This window comes from Ranitomeya variabilis, chromosome 2, assembly GCF_051348905.1.
Source record: "Ranitomeya variabilis isolate aRanVar5 chromosome 2, aRanVar5.hap1, whole genome shotgun sequence".
Classification (NCBI taxonomy): Eukaryota; Metazoa; Chordata; class Amphibia; order Anura; family Dendrobatidae; genus Ranitomeya; species Ranitomeya variabilis.
In genome coordinates, this window is record NC_135233.1 from 631,212,119 (window position 1) to 631,231,415 (window position 19,297).

A 19,297-nucleotide genomic window follows, 5' to 3' on the forward strand; every position below is an offset into this window, starting at 1 on the left:
AGTGGAGGCTACAGGCTCCGCAGTCTTCCCCCTCCCTCTCCCTCTTTGGCCCGTTCGGGGAATCTCTTCCTCAGAGCTGCTCTCACCACCTTCCTGTCCCTCACGCCACGATGGGTCAAGGACCTCATCATCTACACTACCCTCTGCCACCAACTGCTCCTGCTGGGTAGTCTCGGCAGCACAGCACGCACCAGAAATTGGCACCTGAGTGTCATCATCAGATGCATACTGCGGTGTGGTGACCGGAGGCACTGCCCCACCTGCCTCTTCAGAGTCAGAGAGACAAAGCTGTTGCGCATCACTGCACACTGCCTCTTCTTCCATTTCTCCAATGCTGGTTGGCTGGCCCCCTGTTTCCAAGCCAAGAGATTCAGAGAACAGAAGTAGAGACGGCTCCTGTCCTGGGCTCTCTGACTGCCTGGGCAATTTGGCAGGTGGTGAAGAGACAGATGGGTGCTCTCCAGTGCTCTGTGCCTGAGAGGATGTGGCACTAATTGAAGTCGATGCGTTAGCTGCCATCCATGCAACAACGGCTAATTTTCTTGTGTGGACTAGACTTTAATATGAGCTAATGTGGCCTACACAACTGTAAAGTGGTGTGTTTGGTGAACTTTATTATTTATTTATTTATTTTTTTTGGCAGAACTGACTACAGGGCGAGCTGCACTCACACGGAGACCGTGCAGACAGCCGTAAACGGCGCTGCAAGGCCCAAAAAAACTCCTCTAGGTTATCCTATGTAGTGTTTTTCCACAATTTAGCTGGATACGGGTGGAAAGCCACTAATAGGAATTATTTGAAAAAATGTGCAGCAGCCTGCACTATTTGCAAAAAAGGACAATGTATTTTACAGTATGAGGCAGTGACGCACCCTGAGCTGCATACAACCGGCTGTGGCTGCACACAGACTACAGGGCGAGCTGCACTCACACGGAGACCGTGCAGACAGCCGTAAACAGCACTGCAAGGCATAAAAAAACTCCTCTAGGTTATCCTATGTAGTGTTTTTCCACAATTTAGCTGGATACGGGTGGAAAGCCACTAATAGGAATTATGTGAAAAAATGTGCAGCAGCCTGCACTATTTGCAAAAAAGGACAATGTATTTTACAGTATCAGGCAGTGACGCACCCTGAGCTGGATACAACTGGCTGTGGCTGCACACAGACTACAGGGCGAGCTGCACTCACAGGGAGACCGTGCAGACAGCTGTAAATGACGCTGCAAGGCCCAAAAAACCTCCTCTACGTTATCCTATGTAGTGTTTTTCCACAATTTAGCTGGATACGGGTGGAAAGCCACTAATAGGAATTATGTGAAAAAATGTGCAGCAGCCTGCACTATTTGCAAAAAAGGACAATATATAGAACAGTATGAGGCAGTGAACCACCCTGAGCTGAATACAACCGGCTGTGGCTGCACACAGACTACAGAGTGGGCTGCAGTCACACACACACACACACACACACACACACAGAGACCTTGCAGATCGCTGTGAAAACAGCGCTGCAAGGCAAAAGCAAGGTGAACACACAGCGGTTGCTAAATTAGCCTGGAAAAAGCACAATGAAGCAAATCACTATCTCAACTGGCCCTCAGTCAGAACACAGCATCCTATGCCTAACTGAATTCACAGCAGAGTGAGCCAGAAAGGGCAGCAGCGTTTTTTATAGTGCATCATGACATCATTTCAGCAGCCAATCACAGCCTTGCCAGTAGTTACATGCCCACCATGCTGAACAGGATGTGCCCACACTTGTAGTCATTCCTCATTGGCTGAATTCGTGCAGTTTGAATTCTGGGCACTTCCGATTCCGGTATCCGATATGCGGTAAGTATCGGAACTCGGTATCGGAATTCCGATACCGCAAATATCTTCCGATACCCGATACTTGCGGTATCGGAATGCTCAACACTACTTTTTACCCGTGTTTTTAAAGAGTGACTGAGCAGTGGATGGAAGTCCTGGCACCATGGTTAACAAGGGAGCCTCAAAAGGTCTACTATGATGTAGCCTTACAGGGCGCTAAAGAATATGAAAAATTGAAAAAGGAAATTTTGGCTCACTTGGAGGTGACTATGTGTGTCAGGGCACAACAGGCTCATTGCTGGGCACATCACTGTGAAAAAAAAACCTTGCTCCCAAATGTTTTATCTGCTGCACCTTGTCCAAAAGTGCTTGCAGACGGAGTCCTCTACTCCAGTGCAGATGGTAGAACGAGTTGTAATGCATTGGTTCGTGTACTCCCTTCCAATCATGATGCAGATTTCGGTTGCCCAAGGAGATCCCAAGAATGCCAATGACTTGATTGGACTGGTCGAAAGGTATCATAGGGTCACCAGTTCCATGGGGAGGCAACCTGCTCCATACTGAGGTCCCATCAGGGGGCGGTGGCAAAAAAGGGGATCAGTCATACAAAGTTGAAGGGGGCGGTGGAGGTCATGACCAGGGTCTCATCAGGGGATGCAATTTCCTGGAGTTGTCACGACCCAGGTCATATAGCTCCTCATTGACCCCTGAACATGAGAAAATGGACTGTAGCATGCAGGGCCGGACTGGGACTAAAATTCAGCCCTGGCATTTGAAGTCACACAGGCCCACATGTCGCATGGTGACTGTATAATATCTTTGTACACTTGTAGGCTACATGAAGTGAGGGGAGTGTAACACAACTATATAACATATAATTACAGCTGTATCCAGCATTACAGCTCAGTCCCCATAGAATGTAATACAGCACAGCCCCCATAGACTATAATACAGCACAGTCCCCATAGAATGTAATGCAGCACAGCCCCCATAGAATGTAATGCTGCACAGCCCCCATAGAATGTAATGCAGCACAGCCCCCATAGACTATAATACAGCACAGTCCCCATAGAATGTAATGCAGCCCAGCCCCCATAGAATGTAATGCTGCAGAGCCCCCATAGAATTTAATGCAGCACAGCCCCCATAGAATGTAATGCAGCACAGCCCCCATAGACTATAATACAGCACAGCCCCCATAGAATGTATTGCAGCACAGCCCCATAGAATTTAATGCAGCACAGCCCCCTTAGAATATAATGCAGCACAGCCCCATAGAATATAATGCAGCACAGCTCCCATAGAATGGAATGCAGCCAGCCCCCTAGAATATAATGCAGCACATGCCCATGGAATGGAATGCAGCCAGCCCCATAGAATATAATGCAGCCAGCCCCATAGAATGTAATGCAGGCAGCTACCATACAATATAATGCAGCACAGCCCCATAGAATGTAATGCAGCACAGCCCCATAGAATATAATGCAGCACAGCTCCAATAGAATGGAATGCAGCCAACCCCATAGAATATAATGCAGCACAGGCCCATAGAATGGAATGCGGCCAGCCCCATAGAATATAATGCAGCACAGGCCCATGGAATGCAGCCAGCCCCATAGAATATAATGCAGCACATGCCCATGGAATGGAATGCAGCCAGCCCCATAGAATATAATGCAGCCAGCCCCATAGAATGCAATGCAGCACAGCCCCATAGAATATAATGCAGCACAGCCCCATAGAATATAATGCAGCACAGCTCCAATAGAATGGAATGCAGCCAACCCCATAGAATATAATGCAGCACAGGCCCATAGAATGGAATGCGGCCAGCCCCATAGAATATAATGCAGCACAGGCCCATGGAATGCAGCCAGCCCCATAGAATATAATGCAGCACATGCCCATGGAATGGAATGCAGCCAGCCCCATAGAATATAATGCAGCCAGCCCCATAGAATGTAATGCAGGCAGCCACCATACAATATAATGCAGCACAGCCCCCATAGAATGTAATGCAGGCAGCCCCCACAGAATGTACTGCAGGCAGGCAGCCCCCATAGAATGTACTGCAGGCAGGCAGCCCCCATAGAATGTACTGCAGGCAGGCAGCCCCCATAGAATGTACTGCAGGCAGGCAGCCCCCATAGAATGTACTGCAGGCAGGCAGCCCCCATAGAATGGAATGCAGGCAGGCAGCCCCCATAGAATGGAATGCAGGCAGGCAGCCCCCATAGAATGTACTGCAGGCAGGCAGCCCCCATAGAATGTACTGCAGGCAGGCAGCCCCCATAGAATGTACTGCAGGCAGGCAGCCCCCATAGAATGGAATGCAGGCAGGCAGCCCCCATAGAATGGAATGCAGGCAGGCAGCCCCCATAGAATGGAATGCAGGCAGGCAGACCCCATAGAATGGAATGCAGGCAGGCAGACCCCATAGAATGGAATGCAGGCAGGCAGCCCCCATAGAATGGAATGCAGGCAGGCAGTCCCCCCCCAATAGCTCCACAATCCACTCATCACTCTTTGTTAAAAAACAAACAAACACTCTACTCACCTCTCTCCTCGTGCCCCGCGCTGCTCTCCTCTGGCTCCGGTCTCAGCAGCTGCAGTCTGCCCGGCGCCCGGTCACACTGCAGGTGCGCGATGATATGACGTCATCGCGCACCCGCAGTGTCAGCGGCAGGCAGAGCGGGGAATGATGGGAGAGGAGGCGTCAGCAGACGCTCTCTCCTCCATCATTGCATTCAACTGTACCGGCGTCTATGACGCCGGTATAGTTGAATGCGGGGCCGGGAGTGTGCCGCGACAGCGGGGGGAAGAGTGCCGACAGCGGCACACTCAAGCGGCCCACTACTGCCATCGGGCCTTCTGGCATTTGCCAGAACTGCCCGATGGCCAGTCCGGCCCTGGTAGCATGGGACACCGGTGTTCATTCCACACATATACAGCTTTCAGTTTGGACTTTCCACAAGGCCAGTGGTCTTAAGCTTGTCCTGTAAAAGTGAAAAGTCTGCAAAGGTCTAGACTACTAGACTCAGGGAGTTTGGTGACCTTCATGAGGGTCAAAATCCCTCTCAAATTGATCACTGGGAAGAAGGTGGGCAGCCGCTGCATTCACAGGGATGCTAAAGACTGTCTGGTGGCCAGAGTGGTCATCGAGATGGCCCAAGGTACAGAGTCCCATGAGGTAAGCGTGGTCCAGGATTTATTGCACCCGATTATCGTAGACAGGGACTTTGTGTAGCTTTGGGGCTTGTGGAGGTAGGGGGTGGAGATCTTGATTGCTTGGGTAAGAGATGAGTTTACCCTGAAGAAGTCTCACCAACCCCAGAGCCTGATGGCTTTCTCTTCTGTGTAATGGTGGGAGATGAGGAGGTATATCCCCAGAGGCCAACATTCCTGAAATAGGGATAACAGGAGAAAATGTTGGGTCTGCCCAACATAGGTACCTAACTGTAAAAGAAGTGTTCAACAAGGTAACCTTTATAAACAGCATAGTACAGGAGATGGGGGCTGACACCTATTTCATGTTGAGTGAGGACTTATTAGACATGGTTATTTAGGTGAGGGAGGAGGTAGAGGAACAATTGTTGGTACCAGGACCCTATAGACAGAGGGTGTTGTACATGAGCAGATATAAGAAAGAATTGCGGCACTCACCATCCATCTGTGACTTGCCCCGCTCCCTCGTGTACTCCTGCCGATGCCGCAGCATGTTTGTGAAGATTTAAAGTGCTGAATAAAGGATATTTTTAGCTGAAGATGGATGGTGAGTGCCGCAATTCTTTCCTATACCTGCTCATTTTTGATTCCTGAATTTTGCATGCAGAGCACCACCTGATTCTTATTAGAGGCCAAGAGCATCCACTCCATGCAAGATCACACGCTAGATTGTTTTGACATACAGCTTTTCAGTGCCGGTTACAATTCTTCTTTATTGTCAAGGATGGGTCATGCAGAGGTTCTATTGGCCCGGATGTCACCAGGAAATCGTAAGGTATCAAAAGTCCTGTTCCACCTTCCAGTTAACCTCTTCCACCTCTCTCTTCTGAAATCCCCTCGTGCTGCTACCCATCAAGGTATGGCAAGTCACAGACCCCATTGAATCTCTATGTTTGCTAGTTAAGCCAGAAGGAATCACTGAAGAGGTCACAATAGCTGTCAAAGGCCCAAAAACAGCAGTATCAGGAATTGCTGCAGCAGAAATGGGACCGGTCTCAGATTTGACAGGGTGTACAGGTATCATATAACACGAGGTTCGGACAAACCCCATATGCGGCTGAATTCGAAACCCAAATTCCAGAGGCCCACCAAGTACTGATCTCCAAGGAAGTGAAGTGTATGCTGAATCTCGAAGTCAGTGAAGAATCTAAGAGTGGGTGGTCTAACCCGGTTGTTCCAAAACTTGATGGAGACTATCAATTCGGTAATGATTATTATCAGAAGCTGAGGGAAGTCTCCAAGTTTGGCACATATCCAATGCCATGTGTCGGTGAGCTGATCAAGAAGCTTGGACCAGCAAGGTACATAACCACCTTGGTTCTTACAAAGTTAGTAGAAAATCTTTATGTCACAAGAAGTCAAGGAAAGGATGGCTTTCTCTATGCCTGATGGTTGCTTCCATTATATATGGATGACGTTTGCAGGGAGCTCCAGTCACCTTCCAGAGGGCTATGGACTGGATCCTTGTACCCCATAAGAATTACGCTGTGATGCTGTGACATACAATACCTGGATGATATAATAATCTTCAGCATGGATTGGGTAAGTCATCTCAGAAAATTCCAGGTTGTGTTTGGTGCTCTCAGGAAGGTGGGGTTCTCTATAAATCCAGAAAAATGTGCCATGGGAAAAGAAAAATTCAAATACCTTAGATATGTAGTAGGTAGAGGAGAAATCAATCCACCGATCAATGCAAGGATGCAATCCAGAACTGGCTGAAACCACTCTCAAAAAGCAAATTAGGGCCTTCCTGGGAATCGTGGGGTACTGCAGGAGTTTCATCCAAACTTTGCCATGGAGGCCGCACCCCTGACCAACCTTCTTAGGCGATGTTTCCACTGTCAAGAAACCATCAGGATTTGCTGCGGATTGGACGCTGCGTACAGCCACAGCGTCCAATCAGCAGCATTCAGATATTACTGCATACCGTATTTTTCGGACTACAAGACGCACTTTTTCCCCCCAAAAATGGGGGGAAAATAGGGGGTGCATCTAATAGTCGTAATGCAGGCTTACCCACAGTGGTGTGGTGGCAGTAGTGCGGTATGGCGTGCGCAGGGTCCCTTCCACAGGTGAGGTGATGCAGCGGCCCGGAATGCAATGTGAGCAGCAGAGCCGGGTTGATCACCGGTTTATCGGTGGTGGCGGCCATCTTCTTGAGGCCGCGCGTGCGCAGATGGAGTGCTCTGCTTCAGGTGCTTCAGGAAAATGCAGGATGCCGCGTGTGCGCAGATGGAGATCGCGGTGGCCATTTTGCGCACGCGCGGCCTCCCGTGGCCATTTTCCTGAAGCCCCAGGAAGCAGAGCACTCCATCTGCGCACGGCCTCGGGAAGATGGCCGCCGCCACCGATAAACCGGTGATTAACCCAGCTCTGCTGCTCACATTGCATACTGGGCCGCTGCGTCACCTCACCTGTGGAACCGCCACACCACTACTGCAACCCCCCCATGGACACCAGGCCATGGCGTCGCCCACCTAAGCAGGAAGGGACCCTGCCCAGGTGCACGCCGTACCACATCACCCCACCTCTGCCGACACCATGCCTCCTGTGACCCTGCTCTGCCACCGCCAGCCCTCAGGTAAGATACTTTAAATTCGGACAATAAGACGGATCCCCATCTTATAAAAAAATCTTTTTTTCTGCAATTTTCACCCCAAATTTGGGGTGCGTCTTAAGGTCCAGTGCGTCTTATAGTCCGAAAAATATGGTGATGGAGGGGATTTTATGAAATTCCATCTCCACTATGCCTGCAGAGCCACATCCGGCGGCCCTGCGTAACCGGACATGTTGCACGTCTTTATAGACTGCAGCTTGTCTATTTATCTTGCGGAGATAAATAACCCAGTCTATGAATACGATGTGGTGATTCCGCATGTGTTCAATGAACACATGCGGAATCACTATGCATACAACAGGGGGCAGTGCTTTGGGTGGAGCAGGGTATCTGCTGCGTCCAAAGCTCAGGTAATCCTGAAGGTGGAGACATAGCCTTAAGGGAACAAAATCAGTCATGGCCAAATGGACATCGGAGGTGGAGACGGCCTTTCAACAACTGAAAGTGGTTCTGTGTAAGCATCCAGTCCTGATTGCACCTGACTATAAGAAGAAGATTGTGTTCCTAATGGACGACTGAGAAGTCAGATTAGGAGTGGTCCTTTCTCAAGGCGATATACAGCGAGCATCCTGTTCTCTACCTAAGTCAAAAACTGTCGACATGTGATAAAAATTATTCCATTGTAGAAAAGGAATGCCTGGCCATAAAGTGGGCAGTGGACACATACTATCTCTTAAGACGATCATGTTAATTAGTATCAAACCACGGCTCACTCAGTTGGATGAGGAAAGTAAAGGGGAAAAATGTTTGTATTATCAGCTGGTTAATAGCTTCAGGATTTTCACTTCCATGTGGAACATAGAGATAGGAGGTACATGGTAGAGCCAATGTCATCTTGAGAATCCAGTATCTAGTGGTAGAAGGATCCAAGCCCATGTCTTTAAGCAGAGGGGGAGGTATGTAAAGTGGCTGTGGGACACTTAGTAGATGGGAGAAAAACCAGGAGTAGTGATTTAGAACATATAGGACTAAAAAGGGTTAATCAGCCATGACAGTTTGACAGAGGTGTATCTAGCCTTTCCTGCACCCGGGGCAAAGGATCAGTTTGGCGCTCCCCCCAAAAAACCTCCCCCATTTGAACCTTACCTCTATTGAAACTGTATGACCAAGTCAAGGTACATTCCTGAATCCCCATAATGTTAAAATAGATACCAATAAAAGTAAAATTAATTGAGACATCAGTAGGTTAAGTGTTTTTGAATATCCATATTGAATCAGGAGCCCCATATAATCCTGCATAAAGGTTAATAATGGCCCCATAAGATGCTCCATAGACATATTTGCCCAATATAGTGTGGCAGAAATGTTGATTATGGCCCCATAAGATGCTCCATAATGATATTTGCGCCAGATAGTGCTGCAGAAATGTTGATTATGGCCCCATAAGATGCTCCATAAAGATATTTGCCCCATATAGTGCTGCACAAACTTTATGGCCCCATAAGATGCTCTATACAGACACTTGCCCCATATAGTGCTGCACAAACGTTATGGCCCCATAAGATGCTCTATACAGACACTTGCCCCATTATAGTGCTGCACAAATGTTATGGCCCCATAAGATGCCCCATACAGACACTTGCCCCATTTGCTGTTGCTACGATAAAAAAAAAATCACATACTCACCTCTCCGTCGCTCAGGCCCCCGGCACTTTCAATATTCACCTGCTCCTCATTCCAGCCGCCGCTCCATCTTCAGCACTGACGTTCAGGCAGAGGGCACGCACTAACTACGTCACCGCGCCATCTGACCTCAGTGTCACTGCTGAAGATAAAGTGGCGCCGGGACAAGGAGCAGGTGAATATCGCGCAGCGCTCCCCTCCCCGTTATACTCACCTGCTCCTGGCACTGTGCAGTCCCTTCTTCCTTGGCGCCGGCAGCTTCTTCCTGTACTGAGCGGTCACTGTTACTGCTCATTACAGTAATGAATATGCGGCTTCACCCCTATGGGAGGTGGAGCCGCATATTCATTACTGTAATGAGCGGTACCATGTGACCGCTCTGTACAGGACGAGGAGCCTCCTTGGACCGCCGCATCATCAGGCGGCCCGCTGGTGCCCCCCTGTCGGCGGCACCCAGGGCACATGCCCCGGCTGTCCCCCCCTGGATACGCCACTGCAGTTTGATTATGAATAGCTGTAGAGTTGAGTTAGAAGACTGCTTACTACTTTATACCTCATCCCCTGGGTGTGGTTCACTTTGGAAAATGAGACCTGTTTCTCTCACACAAGTCAGTATGTGTGGAGGTTGCAGATCTCCTAGATTGAGTGCCTTTTTCTAAAGGACTAAGAAGCTGGACTAGTGTTAACCAGCACTATTGTATGGACCTTTCTCTTTAGGTTTTTCTTTATGCTAGACAAGGGCTGTATTTGAGTTTCCTGTAATGTGGTTTATGAGCACTGCAATAAACCAGCCAGACTTTAAATTGAAAAGGTTCCTGAGATACCTCAGATCACTCCCAAGTGAGTAGCATTGATACAACCTCCACAAGTCTGGTAGCTATTGGAAGAAATTTCCAAATGCCTAAAGGCACCACATTCATCTAATCAAACATTGATATGCAAGTTTAAAATCAATGTAATGACACAAGCCGTCATGTTGCTTAGGAAAGACACATTCCTGTCTCCTACATATGAACTTACTTGGGGGGAAACAATATAAATCAATCCAATAGCAAATGATGTTTCAAGTGCACATGGGACCAAAAAATTTCCCTTTGTAGAAATGTTCTCTGATCTTATGAAACAAATATAATTAGTTGACTAGAATGACTATGTTTATATATAATGGAGAAAGGAATAGACTTTAAATCCAAAGACCAGCATTTCAACAATTAAAAGGAACCTACCACCAGAAAAAATGCTATTAAACTGCAGATATGGGGTTAATATGCAGGTTGCAGGTTAATAACGTTATTATGCTGGCCGGTCCCCTGCACATAGCGGAAAACCCTGGAAAGAAAATTTACTTTATTCTCCCCTACAGCATTCGGCTTTTAGTCATGGGGGGCGGTGCCAGCATTGGTTCAGTCACCTCTCTGAGTACACAAAGCAGTGGCTGAAACCGTGTCCCCAGTGTCAGTCAGTGCCAGGGCATGATTACAGCCTCCTCTCTGTATACTTAGAATGGTGACTGAACCCGCTACGATGCTGCCCCTGAGACTGAAACCATGCCTCCTGCCCTGACTGCCAGCCAGACCAAATGTAGAGCTTGTGTCAGCCAGGACCGGGAAAGCGGTTTCAGTCACAAGAACGGCGACAACGTGAGTTCAATCACCGTTTTGAGAATACAAAGAAGTGGTTGTAACCATGCCCCCGGCATTAGGGTCAGCTGTAACTCATTGCCGAGGGCGCGGTTACAACCGATGCTATTTATTCTCAGAGCGGTGACTGACCGGCGCAAGTGTCACCGCTCTGACTGAAAAGGGAACGCTGCTGGGGAGAATAAAATTCATTATCTCCCCACAGTGTTTGGCTAAATGCAGACACTGGCCAGCATAATAACACTATCAATCTGCAAATTACCCCCATATCTGCAGATTAATAGCGTTTACTCTGGTGACAGGTTCCCTTTAAGCATGGGGGAGCAGCATTTTATAGCATGGGTGCATTGTTGCATGATGGACTGGTGGACTTCATAAAATTTATTGCATTATGAGGGAGGTAAATAATGTAGACATATTTAAGTAATATCTCAAGTCAGCAACCAAGAAGTTTAAGCTTGCGTGCAAATGTGTTTGACTCCAAAAATGCTTATATAGTTGTTCAAAATGGATTCAGGTCAACACAGTGAGTGGCCATCACAAAGCCTTGATCTCAAACCAGTAGAAAATATACAGGTGCTTCTCACACAATTAGAATATCATCAAAAAGTTAAATTATTTCAGTAATTCAATACAAAAAGTGAAACTCATATATTCTATAGAGTCATTACAAACAGAGTGATCTATTTTAAGTGTTTATTTCTGCTAATGTTGATGATTATGGCGTACAGCTGTAAGGAGATGGTATGTCCCCTCAGTTGCACCTCCTCTTTCTGCCATTTGACCTCCCTATGCACTTCCCATGTACCTAAGTGATGTACCTGTTTGGTTATATGTGTGTCCTATATCTTGCAATGTAATATACTATATTATGTACGTTCTCCTTTAAAGGGCTGTATTCAGTTAGGGACAGCAATGGTTAATGTGAGAGTTGGGGTCCACAGCAGAGAGAGAAAGCTGCTGTTTCCCTCCAGAACTGCTGGTATCGCTGACCAGTGCAGACGTACAGACAGATGGGGCACTGCCAGACTCCCCAGATGGGAGAGGTCTGTTGCTCCGGGCTAAAGATCACAAAGGATTAAAAAAGGACAACAACACAGGTTCTCTAGACTTTAGAGGGGCCTTCGCTGAAGGGGTCTCAGGCGCCCAGATTCCAGTGTTTGATTCCTCAGCCGACGACGCCGTTGTGGGTACGACTGCAAGCAAATGTCAGGGCAAGAGCAGGAAATCCAGTGTTGAAAATGATCCTTTATGTCCATCCTTCATCCTCTATTCAATAAAAATGTATGTTTCCTTGTTGGAATACAGCAGCATCTCTAGACTCTTAATTGCCTGGACTGCTGTGGCCCGAGGAGAGAAGGTAACTGTTTGTGGGAAAGACTGAATCCATCCCAGATTGCATGTACAAGGGGCCGAGGTGTCTTCAGACTGTGTTTAGTGGATGAGCTTGGTCCGGACTACCACCCCGATGCCTCTTTTTACACAGCCAATGAAAACCCAAAAGTCATTATCTCAGTAAATTACAATAATTAACAAAAATACCTGCAAAGGCTTCCAAAGCATTTAAAAAGGTCCCTTAGTCTGTTTCAGTAGTCTTCCTCATGATTGTGGAACATGCTGACTTGACAGATATCCAGAAGGCAGTCATTGACACACTGAACAAGGGGGTAGGGGTAAGCCACAAAATGTCATTGCTAATGAAGCTGGCTGTTGACAAAGTACTGTATCCAAGCATATTAATGGAACTTTGAGTGGATGGAAAAAGTGTGGTAGCTAAAGGTGCACAAGCAACCGGGATATCCGCAGTCTTAATAGAATTGTTAAGAAAAGGCCATTCAAAAATTTGGGGGAGATTCACAAGGAGTAACTGCTGCTGGAGTTTTTGCTTCAGTAGCCACCACAGCCAGATGTATCCAGGACATGGGCTACAAGTGTTGCATTCCTTGTGTCAAGCCACTCATGACCAATAGACAACACTAGAAGTGTCTTACCTGGGTCAAGGAGAAAAAGAACTAGACTGTTGCTCAGTGGTCCAAGGTGTTGTTTTCAAATGAAAGTAAATTTTGCACTTTATTTGGAAATCAAAGTCCCAGAGTCTGGAGGAAGAGAGGAGAGGCACACAATCCAAGCTGCTTCAAGTCTAGTGTGAAGTTTCCACAATCAGTGATGGCTTGGGAAGCCATGTCATCTGCTGGTGTAGGTCCACTGTGTTTTATCAAAGCCAAAGTCAACGAAGCCATCTACCAGGAAATTTTAGAGCACTTCATTCTTCCATCTGCCAACAAGCTTTCTGGAGCTGGAAATGTCATTCTCCAGCAGGACTTGGCACCTGTCCACACTGCCAAAAGTACCATTACCTGGTTTTAAAACAACAGTATTACTGTGCTTGATTGCCTAGCAAACTCTTCTAGAGAGTCTATGGGGTGTTGTCAAGAGGAAAATGAGAGACAACAGACCTAACAATGCAGATGAGCTGAAGGCTGCTATAAAAGCAACCTGGGCTTCAATAACACCTCAGCAGTGCTACGGGCTGATCGCCTCCATGCCACATCGCATTTATGCAGTAATTGATGCAAAAGGAGCACTAACCAATTATTGAGTTGCATTTACTGAACATACATTTCAGTAGGCCAACATTTCGGATTGTAAAATAATTTTTCAAACTGGTGTTATAAAGTATTCTAATTTACTGAGATAATGACTTTTGGGTTTTCATTGGCTGTAAGCCATAATCATCAAGATTAATGATATGATACGATACACTTTATTGATCCAGGGGAGAAATTATGGTATTACCGCAGCAGTACAAACAGCAGTACATAAAATATTAGGACACAAATCTTGCACAGGTATACCAACATTACATAAATAAATGTGGGTGGTTCAGGTATATAAGTCACTGTTAATTGACAGTAGTACACCTGCAATCAGTCATTGTTGTCTACCACCCTTAGGAAATTATTATACATCTCCATAGCAGTAGGTACAAACGAATTCTTGAATTTCTCCTTCTTACACCTTAGTAGGATTAGACGGCTGCTGAATGTGCTCTTCTGCTTCAAGACCAGCTCGTATAGTGGGTGTGTATTATTGATCATTATAGCCCTACACTTCTTCTGAATCCTAACCTCCAAGACCTCCTCAAAAGTGTCCAGATGGAGGCCAACAACCGCGCTTGCCTTCTTGATAAGTTTGTTGAGCTTATTAGCCTGAGACACTCGCACACTACTGCCCCAGCAAATGATAGCAAAAACATTTACAAAAATAAACACTTAAAATAGATCACTCTGTTTGCAATGACTCTATATAATATGAGTTTTACTTTTTGTACTGAAGAACTGAAATAAATTAACTTTTTGATTATATTCTAATTTTGTGAGAAGCATCTGTTAGAGCAGAATTGAACAAGCGTGTACAATCAATGAAGCATACAAACCTGGTTCCACATCTATCACCCGATATTTAAAATTCTTGAAATATAAATAAATTTGTCTCATACTTACCCCCAAAATCACCCGTGTATAATAAAATGAATCAGCTTTCTCATACCAGATAAAGGTATCAATGAATAAATATGCGTTTAAACCCAGCCATGTTACCTGCAACATAATATAATTTGAAATAGTATCATTATTATCTTTATATCATGTAGTGCTACTATAATCCATGATAATGTACAATTATAGAATGCTATGCACTGATTATAAGAGGCTAACCCCTTCACCCCACAAGGTGGTTTGCACGTTAATGAGCAGGCTTACTTTTACAATCCTGACCACTGCCACTTTATGAGGTCATAACTCTGGAATGCTTCAACCGATACCACTGATTCTGGGATTATTTTTTGAGACATTTTGTGCTTGATGATAATGGTAAAATGTCTTTGATATAACCTGCGTTTATTTGTGAAAAAAATGGAAATTTGGCAAAAATTTTGAAAATGTTGCCATTTTCAAACTTTTCATTTTTATGCCCTTAAATCAGAGATATCACACAAAATAGCTATTAACATTTCTCACATGTCTACTTGACATCAGCACAATTTTTGAAACAACATTTTTTTTTAAGATGTTATAAGGGTTAAAATTTGTCCAGCGATTTCTCCTTTTTTTTCAACAAAATTTACCAAACAATTTTTTTTTAGGCACCACCACACATTTGAAGTGACTTTGATTGGTCTATATGACAGAAAGCACACAAAAGTAACACTATTCTCAAACTGCACCCCTCAAGGTGCTCAAAACCACATTTAATAGGTTTATTAACCCTTCAGGTGCTTCAGAAGAATTTTTGGAATGTAAATCAACACTTAACTTTTTTTTCACAAAAAATTTACTTTAGACCCATTTTTTTTTATTTTCACAAGGGCAACAGGAAAAATGGACCACAAAATTTGTTATGCAATTTCTCCTGAGCATGCCAATTCCCTATATGTGGGGTGCAAAATTTGCTGGAACAATTAGCGGACGTCATGTCACGCTTGGAGAGCCCCTGAAACTGTTCAAATCCCCCACAAGTGATACTATCTTGGAAACTAGACCCTTAAAGCAATGTATTTAGATGACAGGTGAGCAACTTGAACCCCCAGATGCATCACAGAAGTTTATAACATTAAGTAATGAAAATAAAAAAAATCACATTTTCCCCACAAAAATTTAATTTTACCCCAAATTTTGCATTTTCAGAAGGGTAACAGGAAAAATTACACCATATAATTTGTTGTGCAATTTCTCCTAAGTTCGCTGATACCTGATATGTGGGAGAAAACTACTGTTTGGGCACACGACAGGGCTTGGAAGGGAAGGAGAGTCATTTGACTTTTTGAATGTAAAATTTGGTGGAATCATTAGTGGACATCATGTCCCTTTTGGAGAGCCCCTAAGTTTCCGAAACAATGTAAACCCCCTACCAGTGACCCCATTTTGGAAACTACACCACCCAAGGAATGTCTTTAAATGTTTAGTGAGCACCTTGAACCCCCAGGTGCTTCGCAGAAGTTTACGACGTTGAGCCGTGAAAATAAAATAATAAAATTTTCCCCACAAAAATATTATTTTAGCCTCAATTTTTTTTATTTTTACAAGGGTAAAAGGAGAAATTACACCATGCAATTTGTTGTGCAATTTTCTCTGAATATGCAGATATCCCATATGTGAAGGAATACTACTTTCAAGGCTCACTGCAAAGCTCAGAAGGGAAGAGGGGCCATATTGCAGTTCAGATTTGCTGGAATGCTTTGAGGGTGCTATATCACATCGTCGGAGCCCCTGAGGTGCCAGAACAACAGAAACCCCCTATATGTGAACTCATTTTGCAAACTACACTCAAAATGAATTCATCTAGGGATGCAGTGATCATATTGACACCACATGCTCATGACAGAATTTTATACCTTTGAGCGGTGAAGAAAGAATAAATTACATTTTTACCACTTAAATGTTATTTTAGCCCCAAGTTTTTAATTTTTCTAAGGGCTAATAGGATTTTTTTTTACATCAAACCAAGGTCCATTTTTTCCTGAGCGTGCCAATATGCTACATGTAACTGAGAAATATGTTTCAGGCACAGTGCAAGGCTGAGAAGGGAAGAAGCGCCATACTATAGTGCAGATTTAACTGTTATGGTTTATGAGTGCTATGACCTACTGGGAGAGCCCCTGAGTTACCAGAACAGCAGAACTCCCATAAGTGACCCCATTTTACAAACTAGACCTCTCACCAAATTCATCTAGGGGTTCAGTGATTATATTGACACCACGGGTGTTTCACAGAATTTTATACCAATGGGCAGTGAGAATAAAAAAAACCTTTTTTGCCACCAAAATTTTTTTTAGCCCCAGATTTTACATTTTCACCCAAGAAGTGGGTTATAATGGTGCCATAATTTATCCCGCAATTTCTGTTTAACATGGAAATACCCCATATGTGGCTGTACAGTTCTACTTAGCCATACAGAGAGACTCGGGAGGGACAGAACGATATTTGCCTCCTGGAGTGCAGATTTTCCTAGAATTGTTTGTGGACTCCATATATAGATCCCCTACTTGCTAGAAGAGCAGAATCCCCCCTCAAGGGGCCCCATTTTGGAAATTATATCCCTTTTGGAATTTATATACAGGTGTAATGATGATTTTAACTCCAATGGGTGTTTTCCAGAAACAAGCAGCAATGAATGTTGGGGAGTGAAAATTGCAAACTGCCATTGTAGGGACCAGTACGCTGTAGTGACCAGTATGCTGTAGTGACCAGTATGTTGCAGTCACCAGTAGGGTTGAGCGACCTTTAGTTTTTTAGGGTCGAGTCGGGTTTTGTGAAACTCGACTGTCTTAAAAGTCGAGTCGAGTGAAATCGGCCGACCACCGTGAAAAGTCGGGATTCGGCCGAAACACGAAACCCAATGAAGGAATTTATTTATTTATTTATTTTTTTCTCTCTCTCTCTCTCTCTCCTCCGTCCCAGCACAGAAAATTTCATATTGCACATTCCAAATCCCTACTGCGCACAAGCGATAACATGACGATAGGCGTTCACTCCCCTAAGACCTATGTCATCACTCTGCCCACACTCATTCATTGGCTGAAAAAATGGCGCTAAACGCGTCATACGAAACGCGACTTTGCCGCCAAGATCGCGTACCGCATGGCCGACCCCGCACAGGGATCGGGTCGGGTTTCATGAGACGCCGACTTTGCCAAAAGTCGGCGACTTATGAAAATGCACAACCCGTTTCGCTCAACCCTAGTCACCAGTACATTATGCCCAGCCCGTGCTTCTGGAGACATGAACCTTTAAGTTAGGCAGGCTTTCATCGCTTCAGAAATGCCAAACATGTGGACGCTATATGTGGTTTAGGTACACTGTCGGGCTCAGAAAGGAGGGGCATTTGACTTGGGGAGAGCAGAATTTGCTGAATTTCTTTTGAGGGGCAAGGAGCCATTTTGCTTTTCCAGAGACTTTGTGCTACCAGTAACTTGAAAGCCCCCTATATTTCTGTTAACAGATGACAGACCTGAGTGGGGCTTGCTTTTTTTTGTGGATTGATTTGAAGCTTTTATTGGGAACATTTTACATAATATTTGAGATCACATTTATCCGACGTTCTACGCTCAGCACTTAAGGTACCTTCACACGAAACGACTTTACAACGAGAACGACAACGATCCGTGACGTTGCAGCGTCCTGGATAGCGATCTCGTTGTGTTTGACACGCAGCAGCGATCTGGATCCTGCTGTGATATCGCTGGTCGGAGCTAGAAGTCCAGAACTTTATTTGGTCGTCAGATCAGCGTGTATCGTCGTGTTTGACAGCAAAAGCAACGATGCCAGCAATGTTAAACATGGAGCTAACGACCTTTGAGAACGATAAGTGCGTCACCGCTACGTCACAGGATCGCTCCTGCGTCGTTCTGGAGCTGCTGTGTTTGACATCTCTACAGCGATGTAAACAGCGACGCTGCAGCGATCAGATCGTTGTCGTTCTCGTTGTAGAGTCGTTTCGTGTGAAGGTACCTTTACTTTGTTGTTTACATCTAAATCTCCAAGTGATGTGACAGATGAAACCCCTGAGGGATCCAATCACTCTAATGAAGCAGCACAGTTACTCTGGACTTTGTCTGGCCTCTGTTCAGTGGTGTCCTTTTTTTCAGAAGTTCACAAAACTGTGGCCGATGGCAATTTTATGCAATCCTAGAAAGACGGACACCGCCGGATCACTGGTCCTATGGCATCCACAGTGCCTGCATCTGCCTCATTATAGGGAATCTTTCACCAGGAGTTCCATCTGAATCATGTATTTCAGTGATTTATATGGAAACCCTGGTGTGAGTGCTCAGCGCAGAGTGCAGGATAAATGTGCTGAGATCTTTGGGAGGCAAAATGAACAAATCAACAGCATTTAAAGAATTGGTTTTATTTATTTTTTACGCCATTCCTTGTGCAGTATAAGTGATATGACAACTTTTTTCTTTGGATCGGTGTGATTACAGCAATACCAGATTTATATTGAGTTTTTATGCTTGGCTACTGTCATACACTAAAGGACGCTTTTTATTACAAAAACTAGCTTTTGCATCCCCATATACTGAGAGCTATAATTTTTCAATTTCTGCCGACAGTCATGTGAGGGCTTGTTTTTTGCAGGACGAGTTGACATTTTTATTGGTACCATTTTCAGACACGTGACTTTTTTTGATCGCTTTCTATTGCGATTCTTGGGAGACAGAATGTAAAAAAACAGCAGTTCAGGAATTTTGGGGGGGTTTATGGTGCTTCGCTTGTGGTAAAAATGAAAAGGCATTTTTATTCTTTGGGTCAATACGATTACAGTGATTCCACAGTTATATTTTTTTTATGTTTTGGTGCTTTTACACAATGAAAACTATTTT

At 45.1% G+C, this 19,297-nt stretch overlaps 1 protein-coding gene across 1 annotated transcript in view; it reads right to left on the minus strand.

The window, feature by feature from the left end:
- Positions 1-14,767, minus strand: part of NOX3 (NADPH oxidase 3) — a 372,062-nt gene extending 357,295 nt beyond the window's left edge. Inside the window, exons 1-2 of the mRNA XM_077281663.1 lie at positions 14,716-14,767; positions 14,418-14,551 (exon numbers count right to left, since the gene is read on the minus strand). Coding sequence (XP_077137778.1) covers positions 14,418-14,551; positions 14,716-14,767 — 186 coding nt within the window. The remainder of the gene's footprint in view (positions 1-14,417; positions 14,552-14,715) is intronic.
- Positions 14,768-19,297: the final 4,530 nt, after the last annotated feature.